The sequence below is a fragment of the Rhyacophila brunnea genome, unplaced genomic scaffold (genome assembly GCF_057557595.1).
Source record: "Rhyacophila brunnea isolate RB1 unplaced genomic scaffold, BYU_Rbru_1.0 scaffold_12, whole genome shotgun sequence".
NCBI lineage: Eukaryota > Metazoa > Arthropoda > Insecta > Trichoptera > Rhyacophilidae > Rhyacophila > Rhyacophila brunnea.
The window spans coordinates 44,451,449-44,467,234 of NW_028232774.1; the positions used below are offsets into that span (position 1 = coordinate 44,451,449).

At 33.5% G+C, this 15,786-nt stretch overlaps 1 protein-coding gene across 1 annotated transcript in view; it reads right to left on the reverse strand.

Annotated features, from left to right (window-relative positions):
* Window positions 1-2,280: 2,280 nt before the first annotated feature.
* The window catches only part of rk (G-protein coupled receptor rickets), a 71,272-nt gene continuing 57,766 nt past the window's right edge, over window positions 2,281-15,786 (reverse strand). Inside the window, exons 9-16 of the mRNA XM_085940186.1 lie at window positions 15,194-15,259; window positions 14,800-14,943; window positions 10,368-10,439; window positions 9,518-9,644; window positions 8,066-8,276; window positions 6,237-6,413; window positions 5,117-5,311; window positions 2,281-4,720 (exon numbers count right to left, since the gene is read on the reverse strand). Of these exons, the coding sequence (XP_085796312.1) occupies window positions 3,171-4,720; window positions 5,117-5,311; window positions 6,237-6,413; window positions 8,066-8,276; window positions 9,518-9,644; window positions 10,368-10,439; window positions 14,800-14,943; window positions 15,194-15,259 (2,542 nt within the window). The 3' untranslated portion in view covers window positions 2,281-3,170. The remainder of the gene's footprint in view (window positions 4,721-5,116; window positions 5,312-6,236; window positions 6,414-8,065; window positions 8,277-9,517; window positions 9,645-10,367; window positions 10,440-14,799; window positions 14,944-15,193; window positions 15,260-15,786) is intronic.

Here is a 15,786-nt window from a genome sequence, read left to right on the forward strand (position 1 = left end):
ATCTCGAATGTTTAAATAATGATTAGTTTAAAATAGGCGGGTACTGGAATATTCGGTTATTTAATTTCATTCAATAGACAATTTATAATCGTGCATTTGGACCTGGAAAATGATCTTAAACCTACTGTGTACTGTTCTACTATTCACAAAATAATATTCTTCAATCGGAATGTTCGATACCTAAGTCTAAGGATACATTATTATTATTCAGTTAATGGACAATGAACAATGAACATTCATCCACACATTTGACACATTTTCTATACACAAACAATTAAATCACACGTAATATTAATTAGTCAGTAAAAAAATATATTCAAAATTAGTAAAAAATTTTTTGGTATTTAGTTTGTTCAACGGTTTCTTAAAAAAAATACTGTCCGACTTGGAAAAGCTAGTTATCAAAATCTGAAACTATGAGGGAAGTTTACTGAATGGAAAATTTCAATCGTCGAAACAATATCAGAATAATAATTATGGAGCGACTTAGACGCACGCCATTATTTAATTTATATACAAAAGAAGCTATTTTTGTGAACACAATCACAATGTATGTATATTTTAAGAACATTCGTTTAACAAGTTACGTTATGGAAACATCAGTCTCGGATACGTGACATACGGGTGGACGCGGAGATCATGGCCCTCGCAGAAGTGTAAAGTTATTAATAGACAATGCTAATTATATTTTTTTGATAATCTTTCAATCATAATATGCATTTGTCATTACATAATATGTACTAACACTACAACAGGCCATGAGGCCCAATGACAGGAGTGTGGTGAAACAGTAGTGTAGTTAGTAATATACTTAAGTGAAACGATCACAAACACCCAGGACTTTGAGGAAATCACATAAATATATTGCAGCCTCAGTGGATCAAAGGTTAGCGTCTTCAACACTGGACTACGAGGGCCACCTTACATTAAGAGGTGCAGGATAGTTAAATAATTACATCCTTTAATATCAGCATGGCTCACAATTCATATGAGATATTTTATAGTTTTCTTTACTAAAGATGACTCGGTTTGTTTGTGACTATGCCACAAATTCCCCATCATATCAACTCACCAGCACAGAGCACAGGAAAGTCAAATGGGGTTGATGCAAATAATATTTTATAGAGCCTCATTCAAAACCTTTATTGTCATACAATGGACGGAAACTCAGATAGCTTAAAAATAATATAAATAATATTACCTAGTACTAAAAGTAATAAATTATTATCTTTTCTATTTGCCAAAGTTTAAATTCGTCCTCATTAGTTTTATAATCAGTGACTTACGTTAAACATCAGGCAGGCCAGCTGCTTTCACTCGTATTATTCATTTTATATTATTTTATAAAGAATGTTAATAAAATTCGGCTACATCAAATAAAAGATAATTCTAAATAATAATTATGCAAAAAGAAATGTATAATGCAAACAATGATGTTGTACAATACTAATGGTATTATAAATTCATCATAGTAAAAGGTAATGGCGGTTCGCGATGCATCGAAGCGAAGGTCCGCCAACCTTCATTGTGACATCTGAAATTGGCTTATGAAGTGTGTGCTCGAAGACTTACAGTAGGTATGCACATAGTATAAAAGTGAGGAAAAGCATTATATTATTTACGATTCTGTTTGGATATCTTTTTGAGATTTTGTTCCACGCATCATGTGTCCTTTGCTTCTCTGTATGTGCACTCCAATTATCTATTTTTTAAACAGCTCATTCAACAGTAACTTACCAGAGGCACCTAGCAGAAAAATACGAACCTTGCAATTTGAGACTATATTTTTTTGATAATTAATTTACAATTTATACTGTATTAATAAATAAAATCTTTTTTATTATAAGTCAAAGATAAACTACAATCGTAAAAAATAAAAAGGATTTCAAGTTATACACATCAATGATATTTTTATAAAAATCAATATTTTTTTAAATAAACATAAAAGATATTAAAACTATGAATTAATTAAAAATCTCTACGTCAAAACATAGAAAACTTAATAAACTACTTAAATTTTGATAATAAATATGACCATAAAATATATTATGTAAAATAGACAAATTCACATTATTTATCTTTGACTTAAAATAAAAAGTATTTTTCTGATAGTTCATATTTCAAAAAAAAAACCGCTAGGTGCCTCTAGTAGGTAGTCAGTTTGTATTGTAATCCAGATTAGTGCTGAACTCCGCCATTTAGTTAAGTTCAGTACCGTAATACAGAAAATATTCCAATAAATTAATTTCTATAATAATTAATAGATGTCATTGGTAAGTATATAATAATGTACATACATAGGGCTAGTAAAATGAGATTGGCAGTTCAATAATATTATTATTAGAGATGAATATAGAGAGCATAAGGTCCAGTTAAACTAATACATAAATACGTAATTTATTAATTATTATTTTTTGAGCAAACTTTTAAATTTGATATTTTAAATAAATTTATTTATTCGTCATATGTATTGAAAATTTGAGCGTTTAATCAACATAACGTATAACATATAAAGTGTAACAAAGTTTATATATAATAAGAAAGATACGTAGGTAATTATTTAAATTATTAAGAGCAATTCACAATACTTCAAGATAGTCCCTTTGTCTACTATTAGTAGTGTAGCATGTAGTGTTAATCGTTAATACGTCCTCAGATCTCATCAGATAAAGATTTTTTTATGTTTTATAATGGCAAGTATTCCAAATTTTTGATTATATTTGTATTTTTTACAAAATTAGAAGAGTTATTTATTTTTTCTAAAAACAATAATAAATAACAAAGGAATAAAAGGCACTTTACAGTACAAATGATTATCTGATGACATAAAAGAACACAAAAATCCATAATAACATCTCAGAACCACGCCGAGAGAGAGGCTTGGGTTGCTTAGCAAAGCGGCCATAACAGCATTTCTCAAGTAGGGAGGTGTATGACCACTCGGTATTTTTAGACTCTGAGTACTATGTCATTAATCAGTGGGTTATCAATTTAATGCTCGGTTGGACATTGCTTCATCGATAATTTACTGACGCAGATATCGAATACGATAGAGATAGCGTATACATTGATTAAATTTATTCGTACTTATAAAACTCTCCAAAAATTCTAAGATTGATTTAAACAAGTAGGTTATAAGCCACCCACTATTCAATTGCGGTAACAAATTATCACCCTGCACTGCCTTGTGTCTTCTCGGCATCCAATGGAAGCTCATCATCTTGGTGGAGAGTGGTGACTCCGGACGTGGCCCCGTCCGCATGCAAAACAGCGTGCAGCGGTTCCGCAGCTGTCGTCTCCTCGTCGGCTTGGACCGACGTTTCCGCCGCTGAAGGAATCGTCGTCAAAAACCGCACGGTCAAACGCCCCGGGGAGGAAGGCGGATCGCAGATCTCATCTCTGATGGCGTGCTGCCTCGTCAGCCGGGGTTTGGGCCTGCTCCTCGAGGGTTCGCTCGACGCGCTCGACCTCGACATTCTCCACGTGCTCGTGCTGGCCGTCGTCGCGGATCCCGAAGAGTCGTTGCGGGAACTCGACAGATTCGAGTCTTGCGAAGTCTTCCTGCCCACTAGCCACGAGGAGGTCCGCCTCTTTGGATCCAGCAGCCGCAGAGGAATCCCGCAATGGTGATTGTGCCTCCACGAGTCGGAACGGCTGGAGCTGAAGTTCTCGCTCGACGACACCGAGCTCGCTCTCTTGTGCTGCTTCTGCTGGATCTCCGCGATCTGGTAAGCGTATTGATCCGATCGATTCCGGTGGCGATGGGACGTGTCCCGCCGCAGGCAAGAGAAGAAAGCTCTCGCTCGATTCAATATTCTGTTCTTAGGCGGGACGTCGGGTCTGACGGGCGCCGGCGCTCCTCCACTATCGCTCAGCAGCTTGGCGCTGCAGCTGCAAGCCGGAGGGTGGTGTTGCTGCTGATGCTCTCGAGAAGATCTGTCCACCAGGCTGTTGGTGTTCGCCGGAGTCTGCCTGTTGCTGAAATTCGAACTGTGACGACATCTGCCGATTCCTCGGGTGACTCTCGACTCTTCGATGGCTTTGCAGATCAGCACGCAGTCTTTTTTGAACTGCTTCGTGAGTATCGCGTACAGGAAAGGATTGCAGCAAGAGTTCAGCGGCAAAATGAAAACGGTGAACACTTTGGCCTGCTCCAGGGAAATGAGCTGCAGGCCGAAAGCGGCCGTCAGAGAGAAGAAGGCTATCGGAGACCAGCAGAGGAAGTCCGTGAATACCAAGAGCGCCATCCTCTTTGCTATCCTCGAGTCGTTCGAGTTCCACGCCTGTGATCCGCGGATCGCGCAATACATTTTGAGATAGCAACCCATCAAGATGAGGAAGGCCACTCCGTTGATAAACATCAAGAAGACTACATAGGTGAGACTCGCCGGACCGTTGGTCGTCTCGAACGGAAGACATATTGCAAACTTCCTGTAATCGGATATGCCCAGCAGCGGAAGGGTCGCCATCGAGAGGGAGAACGTCCACCCGACTAGCATGATGTACCCGGCGTGCTTCAGAGAGAGTCTCTTGTTCAGGTGCATCGCGTGGGTGATGGCGTAGTTTCTCTCGAGGGTGATGACAGCGAGGGTGAACACGGAGAGCTCTGAGCTGAGGACTCCGAGAAAGCCGGCGAGCTGGCAGCCCGCTGACATCTGCCAAGGGATGGCGTACATGCGAAATTCGCCTAGCGTAGACGCGTCGACGACGGCCAGGAAACCTTACAAAAAATATGTATCTTTAGTCAAATTGTTATATTTCAGTATTCAGTCAATCAATTTTAATTGAATTCAAATGTATTAAATAGTATAGATTCTTTCGACCATGTCCGATCCTAATAGGATCATATGGGCCTCCACAGAGTAGAGGTTTGTATTAACAGATTTTGTTTTTTACGAGAAATGGATGTCAGCCACTTGCTCAACCTATTAGGTCCATACCCTGACAGACACAAATTGAAAAACAATATGTGTACTTGCCAGACCCAGGATTCGAACCTAGGACCCACGGCGTTATAGTCCAACGCTTAAGCCACGCGGCCACCGTGGGTGTTAAAATAATATAGATACTTATGTAATATTATGATGAACGACATAATATACGCATAATTTCTCACCGAGATAAACACCCATGAAGAAGTCTGCGGCCGCTAAATTGCAGACGAGGAATCTCGGCACGTCCATCTTGCTGCGGCTGAAGATGAGCACGAAGACGACCGTGCCGTTCCCGAGCATAGCCAGAAGGAAGACGACCCACACTCCGCAGCGAAGAGTCCACCAGTCGAACAGATCTTGACACGGTAGGAATGGACCTGGTAACCGACAGATGGACATAATCATAATCAGCACGTCATACGAGTATTATTCCTAATTAATGTATTACTTTCAAATGTCTTTCACACTTCACAACCTTTTATAGTGCCTATAAGATACTAGTATTTCTTGGTGAATATCTCCGACCAAAGATTCTTCCAGTTAAATGTACTGAGTGCCTACCTATCTTGTTATTTAAATCGTGAGCAAATTTGCTCACCGTTCACTAGAAGCGCTTTTTCGTTTGTGTTGAAAATTGAACCGATTATTCGCTATTTTACTTTACAAAGATATTCCACTTCCCTTTATACTTCAACATTGAGTAGGTACTCTCCGTATTTAAAATAAAGTGAGGGAAATTTTCATTATTGACGATTTCCCTATTGACGCAATGAATTATAGTATTATTTTTAATTGTACAATTTATGAAGAATCCAATTATGATCAGTTTATTAATTTTAGGAGATAAAGATAATCACTGGATTTATATTTAAATCTTCATATTGCTTGTACATTTACATGATGCAATACAATATCTTCCGTTTGTTGTTAACACATTGATTTATTGAGTGTAGTCATGATATCTACTGCAACTCCACTGTTTGTGAGTACATTATTTTCACAAAAATAATTAACTACACATAGAACACAATATTATGAAAAAAAAACATATTTCACATCATTTAATAATGATTAAGATCAGATTGTTGAGAATGTTCTATAGAATCGGAAGGAACCAATTCTGATACTAAAATACGACATGTATACATTGCATTAAAACAGGGAGATTTAATAATCTTCGGTAGATAACAGTTAATGGATGATAGTGGAATCTCAAATCTGAAAACACATCGCTGAACAGGGAACAGTCTCGCAAAGTTATAATGATCATTGGAGCATGCAAGTTTTATTAAATTCTTTTACCCGGTAATGGTAGGCACTGCGCTCTCCTTGGAATATCGCTGGGCATCATTCTCCCAGCGGCGTCTTCCTCGAAATACTCCTCAGCGTAGGCGGGAAGGTTCCCGGGATATGTGAAGTCAGAACCGAAAGACTCCCAAAGCTCTTTCATCTGAGGACCGAACTTCTTGGATTGGTTATCTGAAATCGAATATGTTATTATGTATTCATTGATATCATTATCTCTCGAACAACGAGCCCCGAAAAGTCGAGAAAAGAAGGTGGAAGAACAGTCTAAATAGGTGAAAAACAAAAAAATCTATTACGATAACTCAAACAACCGTGAAAGTTTCAAACGTTTTGTATTTTGGCTATGTACATACTTATTTACATACAGTATATTAGGTAAGTACATAATAATTGTCATCGATTTTTGACAATTTTTTGTAAAAATGGATGTAAATTTCAATTTCAATTTATTTTCCCGAAGCAATGTGGTTGAACATAGTTATCGCCCTCCCAATTGGCATTACCAGTGGCAGGTTGGTTCTGCACCTTGGGAGAATAAACAACTGACGCTCTCTATTTCTAAGAAAGTTATCAGGGACACACAGATCAACACTGCCCAGAATGGCAGAGTTCTCATGTATACCCCGTATACTTCGAAAAAAATACGTAGCTAAATAAAGATCTCTTCTAAATTGCAGACTGCAGTATGTAAGCATACCTAAGAGAAAGTCAGTTGGATAAATAATAAGTATACATATATAATATACAACTATTATGAATAGTCCGGAGTAGTACCTACATCTCAAAGTAATTACAGGTACCTACTTACATGTAAGTTATTTTCATATTTGACCTGGTTTCAAGCGTTTGAAAAGAAAATTTTCTTTTCCAGACACGAAAGAGTTTGTAAAAATCTCATTGATAGTTATAACATGGTAAGTTCATTTTCGAAATTTGCTCTTTACAAAAGTTATTATAATAGTAGGTACATATTATTATTGATGGGTATAATATACTTATTGTTTTCGGAACTTTATAAGACAACTATTAATTTATGTAAGGGTTATCTATAACGTCGGTTACTTCTTCAAAATATTAGGTACTCGTACCTACCTAATAATATTGTTCTAATTATTAAAGTGCATAAAGTATCTTAAGTTTGATATTTAATTATTCTTCGATAATCCTTTTTTATTTGATAAGACAAAATATTTATTAATTATCATAGGTCATTGTAATTTCGATAATGCCGTAAAACCTGAATAATTGATTATTTCGCTACACATTGTAATAATATAATAAACAACCACAAATTGAATGTAATATGTACCCAATGGTTTAACAATAACAATTTATTACATACCATTTTTAATACTTTTCCCAATATCCACTATATTCCTAGTAGGTATATGTGTTACATTACCATACTTTGGATATATTCTCCCAAAGAAGATTGATTAGAAACCTTTCCCGCAATCAAAGTTTTTTTATGGTGAGAACAGCACAAGGATTAATAATAGATACCTAAAATATAATAAAAATGTTTTTTCATTGACGTAACTGCCTGTAATTACAGTAAGTAAGTATAACTTTCCGTTGTATCGAGTTGACAGTTAAATCGCGTGAAGAAAATTGACTTGGAAACGGAAGTTAAACTTTTTGAAGCTTTTTACTCATTATAAGTGCATCCGGCATGCGATGCACTTGTCGATACGTGCAGGAAAAGTACAATTGGATATCGTTACTTGAAACTTTTATTCTAAATTATATGACGATACATTGCTATTATTATTTATTTGCGAAAGAAATGGATTAATATTTTGATTTGTGTCTAAATTCCTCACCATACTGTGGCCATAGATCGCTAAGGTTCGCACTCCAGAGGCTGATGTCGAAATCGGCATCTCCCGGAAATAGGACAGCTTCTTTCGGGGGAGTTCTACCGGCGCCAGAGCCTGACCATCCTCCCCACCCATTGTAGCCTCCGTTGGCCTCCGAAGCCTCCACCAGAGGGAGGAAAGCGCAGCAATGATACGCGTATGACAGCACCAAGGTCTATAATTATGATTGATGATAATTATGATAATACCGCTTGTGAATTGTATTACTAGGGAAACCAAATTAAGTAGGTACATAAATTACCTACAAATTAATTAATAACTACATGTACATAGTACAATAATTTAACATATATTATATAGTGATAGCAATGGCGAAGGATGGAGGATGGAGGTAGGCGGTTAAGATCCGCCATAAATAGTGCACACTAAACTTTGTCAGTCATCCATATTTGTTTTCATTGAAATAAAACTACAATTTACAGATGGAATTAGTTGGATTTTTAAATTAAATTAAACCCTACGACAACCAAGCCATAATAGATAATAATCAAAAAATACTCATATATCTATAAAATAACTAAAAGTATGCAAATAAACCATACATAACTTTGGATATTTTATAGATAGAATAATGTTTAGGCAGGGCTTAATGAATTTAAAAAAATGAACCAGCAATATTTGTAATAATATATATTCTTAATCCAACGATGTATGAATGAAAAAGAGTGCACAATTTTGTCGTATCGCCACAATATACCAGAACTATTATGGTGTAGGCATGGTTTAAATGATAAAAATCTGTAAATTTATTTTAGTCTAAGTTCAAAAAAAAATGCGTATGACTAACAAAGTTTAATGTGCACAATTTATGACAGATCTTAACAGCTTACCTCCATTTTTCGCTACTGAGTGATAGGTATATTTCAATAATTTACTAATGCAATTTTTGTTAACTTTTTTTTTATTAATTTTACGAAATTTTAGTTATTTGTGTCAACAGCTATTTTGGGCTATAAACCCATATTCAGAACGATCATAAGGATAGCTATTAAGTATATCGTTACGGTATTGGTACCTACTACTTTATAAGTATTACGTAATATAAGATGTCTCAAGTTTAATACAATATTCTTTTCTTTTTCAAACTTTAATAATAAATATGCATGAATAGTGTGAATGTACGTAACTATAATATGTTCCTTTTGTGTAATATTTATATCTCAAGATTACTGATAATTAATTACATGTTAAATATAATTTTTATCACTTGAAAATTTTTATGGCTAATAATTTTATTATTCAAAGATTTTTTAAAACAATTCATCCAGGGGATCTACTTTTAAAAAATGCTTGTCAATTTTGTCACAGATAACACGTATTTTTGACCAGTAATTATACATACATATATTCCTAAGTAATCATTATTATATATTAATTTCCTGTAAAATAATCTACCTGTATTCTAGGAAAAACTTCTGGTTGGTGAAATTCTCTTAGGAAAGGGTTGTTGAAAGTCTTCAAGTGCAGCAGCTTCTGTAGTCCGCTTGCAGGCAAATGTGGAAATGCATTATTTCCAAGATTCCTATAAATATGACATTAGGCATCGTAAAGTTATCTTTACAATATGACGGTGAATGTATCTTCACTTGGAATATTGTTACATACACTGGCTTTACCTAGGGATTGCAATACCGGTATTTCACAACCTGTATTTCTGTATCATTTAATACAGAAATACCGGTTTTAAAAATCACGCAATACCGATATACTCGGTATTGAAATTTGATTCAAAATGTATTATCTAACAAATAAGTTTACCAGGACTGTATATTTTTGTCGGATTACGCGATGCCTTCCGTTGTCATTAGACGTGTAAGTGTAAAAAGTACAATAGAATAATAAAACATTAGGTGAAATCATCTGTGGGGTATACCTATACACATCTAAGATCACTTCATAATATAAATTTATTGAAAGATCATTCGAAGAATAAAGTGCCAATCATTCAAATACTTAAGTATTTGTAAACATCAACACCTCTACCATATCTTACCTTTACCTATTTTTAAAGGTTTACATCATAATCTGCACGTATTTAGATATTTTTTCAATTAGCTACATATTAATATTTTAAACAGATTTTTATAAGTATCTATATTTATTGGTAGATACTTCTATTTTTTCATATATTTCACAAACACCGGTATTAATACCGAATTACCGGTATTGGTATTTTCATTCGGTATTGCAATCCCTAGTTTTACCAGGACTAAAAATTTAGTTAAATAATATGAATTGCACTCACAAGTCTTCAATTTTGGCGATAGGTAAGAAAGCATCCGGATGTATAGCATTCACTTGATTATCTTCCATATTTCTGAAATAAAAATGAATAAAAATAACTTTAAAACGATATTTGTGTACTGCATTTTCTTCCCATCGTAATCAGTAATCAGAGTTCGTAACAGAGTCCATTTTTATTAGCTAGTTTGGTCAGATTAGAGACTAGATGTTAGATTTTTTGAAAACTACATGTTCAAATTGGTCTCAATATCGAAATCATCGCATATGATTTTCTACTCCTCTCAGACTGATAGTTTTTGATATGCCCATTATTGGCAGCATACACTTCGACACATTATCTCTTAGAATGTACTGATTAGTAATTACGAATTGTTGACAAAAGAAAGATATACCTAGTATCTACATCAAATGATAACCTAATCATTAAAGATACAATGAAAGTCTAAACTAGAGCAATGTATTTTATATCGGTGGCGATGGGTCGAGGTAGGTTGTTAATATGCGACACAAATAGTGCACACTAAACTTTGTCAGTCATGTTTATTTGTTTTCATTGAACTAAGAGTACAATGTTTAGATAGTATTTGTTAGTTTTTAAAATTCAATCAAACCCGGTCTAATCCAAGCCATAGTAATAGTCAAAAAATATTCGTTTATCTATAAAATATCTAAAACTATGCAATTCAATCAAACATAACTTAACTATTTATAGATAAAATAGTATTTTTATCTAAGTACTTAATATAGTTTTGTTTAGGCGGTTCTTAATGAATTACAAAAAAAATGAACCGATAATATGTGTAAAATCTATTCTTAATCCAACAAAAACCAATAAGTATGAATGAAAAAGTGTGTACAATTTTGTCGTATCGCCCAAAGTATACCAATACTATTATGGTTTGGCTTGGGCTGGGCTTAATTGATTTAAAAAAAACTAATCAACACTATCTGTAAATTGTTGCCTTAGTTCAATAAAAACAAATCCGAATGATTGACAAAGTTTAATGTGCACTATTTATGTCGGATCTTAACAGCCTACCTCCACCCATCGTCACTGATATATACGTATTCCATCCTTATTTTTTGTTTATGACATAATATTACAATACGTAGAGAGGGTGAACAGATTTAAGACAGTCAGGCTAATTATAGAATATTTGTAGACGGAATAAATATATTTTGCGTCCAAATTGGGTGCGAATCTATTGGAAGTGGCGTAAACAAACAACATCCGAAAAAGAGTTGTAAATATAAATTTGGTAGACGGTCAAGTTTATCCGATTTCCTAACAGGAAGCGTATTGGACAGACCGCGGTGATGTATAGCCACTATCCACTGCGTTATACACGGCTTCACTTCTGTCTATTTTTTTTACAGGGATGTAACAAAATGGTTGACAATATATTACTCCAGATCTATAAAACATTCATCCGGTGAGTATTTACAGAGTAATGCCCAATATCAAACGCGTTGTCGTCGGGGAAAAGTTTTGGAAATATCTATGGTGAAACTCGTGGTGTACTAAATAAAATACAATATATATTTTATACAAATAATCGGAGCATAATACTCTATCTTGATTGAAAGACTTTGATGGGTTATCAATTACGAGCTGTGGAAGCAATGTAATGCATGACAGCCCGAATGATTAGATGAGGGTGTAGAGTTGGATGTTCGAGGCTTTTATGGAGTAACTGTATCAGCGTTGATGCTGGACATATCGGTGTCCAGAATTAGTGCTTGGGAATGGAATACTACGCTATGAGGCCAAGAACATCAATAGACTGTAAAAAAATGATGTCGCTATTATGGCAGATTCTTCTTTCTTTCGACTATGTCCGATCCTAATAGGATCATATGGGCCTCCACAGAGTAGAGGTCACAGATTAGTAAAATATTAAAGAAGGTCTCCGCAAGATAATAGAATAAAAACCTGGAAAAACATAGAGAAGAACAGTCGTCAGCTGAATGCAGAACTATTCTAACTCACATTTCAAATACTTTGCAGAAGACTTTTTTGAAACAGTCTACTTCAGTTATTTATTATTTATATAGGCAAGTGCATGCACCGATTTTCTCATCAATAATCCTACTAAAATATGATGCGTACATTTATTATAAAGATAATAAATAATTTCAGTAAGTGGTTTCAAAAAACTCTCTTGAAAATTTTCAAATGTAAGTTAGAATAGTTCTGCATTCAGCTGACGAGATGGGAAACAATAATTGTGGAACAAGTCAAGGCTTATACAATGTTATTATAGAAAGAATAATGATATACCTAATTGACATTTTAGCTGTTTCATTTATTTGCCGCTCTATGTTGTTTATATGTTTAGGATAGTCTTAATATTATAAGTAACGCAATTTTTTGTTTTTAAATTGTTGTTAATTTTATTTAGAATTAATTAGTGTTGACAACCCTGTCGTGTATAATATACACGAGTGACATCACTTAACAAAGCGTATATACATTATTATGTGTGTGTGTAAGAAGTTTGAATGTGACGCAGTCCGGAAGCTGGGGTGGCAAAACAGATATACGCGAGCACAGCATGTAACTTTCTTCTTCTTCTATTAGCGATGTTTTATGGCCGAAAAACTTTTAATATCACAAACACAGTGTGTGGCCGGGCCGGGGATTATTTTCATCCAGAGAGGCGGACTAAAACGGGTAAGTGGCTTAGTACATCTTAAATTATTGTATTATTTGAAAATATCACAAAATATTCCCAGATTCTGCAATTCTCAAGATATTCTGATGTTTAAAATAAAATAATATCGGCACCAAAATACTTAAAAGAAATATAATAATTATCTTCCACCACCAAATTTCATAATTATTATAGAAGTTGATAATATTTTTCCATAAAAAGTAGATAAGATAGTCATCAAAAAAATTAAACCGCTTATGGCCAAGATAATATGCTAAACAAGCCGCTAATGTTTGTTGAAAATAGTTGGTGGCAATAAGCAAAATAATTACAAGACAAAAAGAACTTTTTATATACCACGTTTTTAAATTATCTGTTGAATCATATAAACTTGACAATTATATGTATTATTAATTTAAGACAAATAAGGCAATTGTCAACAAATCATTTTTTTGCTATTTTGCAACAAACAAACAATAATATAAAATACTGAAATGTCATTTTGATTTCCATAGTAACGCACGTATATATTAATAATTTAGTTGCTAGGACCACCCCCTTAGCAACCAATAATAGTGGACTGGATTACGGATTTCTTCCGAAATAACTTTTCATACAAAACAGAATTAACTGAAATTGAATTCAATTCTACTTAAAGATTGCTAAAAGTATTAAAAGAATGCATTGGCATCGCGTTCTGATATATTCTAAAAGTTTCAAATGTCTAGCTAGTCGAGAAGCTAGTTAAAAATCGATCGCAATATTTGTACTGGATAAAAAACCACCGAACAAACAAGAATACGAGCTAAGATAAACGTGGTAAAAATTGAGAAGTTTTTCAAGAGCTTCAAAACTTTCAAAAGATGATAAAATATCAACATTTTTATACAACTTTCAGATAATTGGGAGAAACTACAACACCACTTATGTTGACCTATATACGTTGAGATAATTGCTTACACCAAAGATTTTTGAAAAATCTCCCGAAGATTCGCCCAAGATAGGTGGATACTAGATATATATTATCTACTATATAGGATTGTTGCAGCAGTATAAAAATAACAAATATTCATATTATCTACAAAAGTATTTACATAATAGGTGCATAAAAACAATATTATTTACTGTTAGGGTTTTATGGAATCATTAGTTACGTTGAAATGTACGAGTAGGTAAACTGAAATGACGACGGTTATATTCTATTTAGTTATAAATTTGTTATACAAAGTAGACACTACATCAGTTAATTAGCCAAGATTAATGTTGAATCAAGTCAACACATTTCTCTCATACAGGAGTGTGCTATAACTATATTATGTTGATTAACATAATATAGTTAGTTTTGTATTTATTACTGTTTATAATAATATAGGTACTTAATTAAGAATATGCTTAAGTATTCGTAGGTAGCTAAATTGATTACTTAGGTAATCGGTTCATTGCTTGTATTTTGCCGTTACAATTTTATAACTAAGCTGAAATTGAAATGGATGTGTGTAAATTTTTTCGTAGTTGAAATAAACAAAAAATTGAGAAATATTATGTAACATTTGTCTTCCAGAGAGTTGATCAAAATGAATCCGCCTGTCTGACTCTACAGAAGTTAAAAGGTACACCTCCATCATTTTATACAAAAACAATATATTATAAGATATATAATCTATTATATTTTTTTTATTTAATGTTAATAGGTACATAATTACATATTAGGTATAGATACTGATATATTCTGCAAATTAATTGTAAAATATATAATAATATTGAATTTTATATACTCACAAAACTTGTAGCTTCACCAGACCATGGAAGGCATCTCTTGGAATGGCGTCAATGAAATTATGAGGAAGAAGAAGATCGTGAAGATGGCCTAAAGACTTGAAAGGTTTACCGTCCAGTGATGTAATTCTATTAGAAGCCAGGTCACTGAAATAATGTAATAAAAATCACTATTACAATGAAATCTAAAATTATATGCTGAAACATAAGAATAAAAGTACAAAATTTAGATTAGATGGTAGGTACTGGGAGGTTTTGCAATAGTATAACCTCTTCACTATTAACTATCAATTTCCCTTTTCAATTATATGCAGAATGAATGTTAACATCGTATAGGTATCATGCAATATGGATTTATTTATATTTTAATAGATACTTTTTAAAAAATGTCACTTACAGTACTCGTAGATCCATGCAATTTGTCAGATCTGGAACTTTGGTTAGACGATTGGATTTTAAATCTCTGTAAAGAACACAAACATACATACACATATATTAGTAAATAGGTAAGTCATAAAGCAATTAGTAAACCCTTGAAATAAATATCCCAAGCCATCTTTGATAAATAATATATTATACTATGGGGAATGCTAATATTATAATAATATTGTATTCTTAAAATTCATAGCGATATTCATACATTCATATTTCATATAATTATTCAATAAACACCGCCTGCCTAAAGTTATCAAATATTATAATATATTATGATAATTCAGAAGTTACGAGTAATCTAAGATTAATAGAAAAAAAACCCGTCTAAAATTGTTTTTACCCTAAAGCATAGTTTCAAAAGTTTATTTTCATTTTAAGTTAAAGATGAGATAATATACAACGTTAAAAAGAAGAAAACATAATCTTCCAGATTTTTTAACATAATCTTGTTTGCCCGCTATAAAATGGTTTTCGTTTACGAAAAGATAAAAGTTTTCAGGATTAACTCTTACGGTAAATTTAATATTAAATTTTTAAGCATACCTACGTATCCTC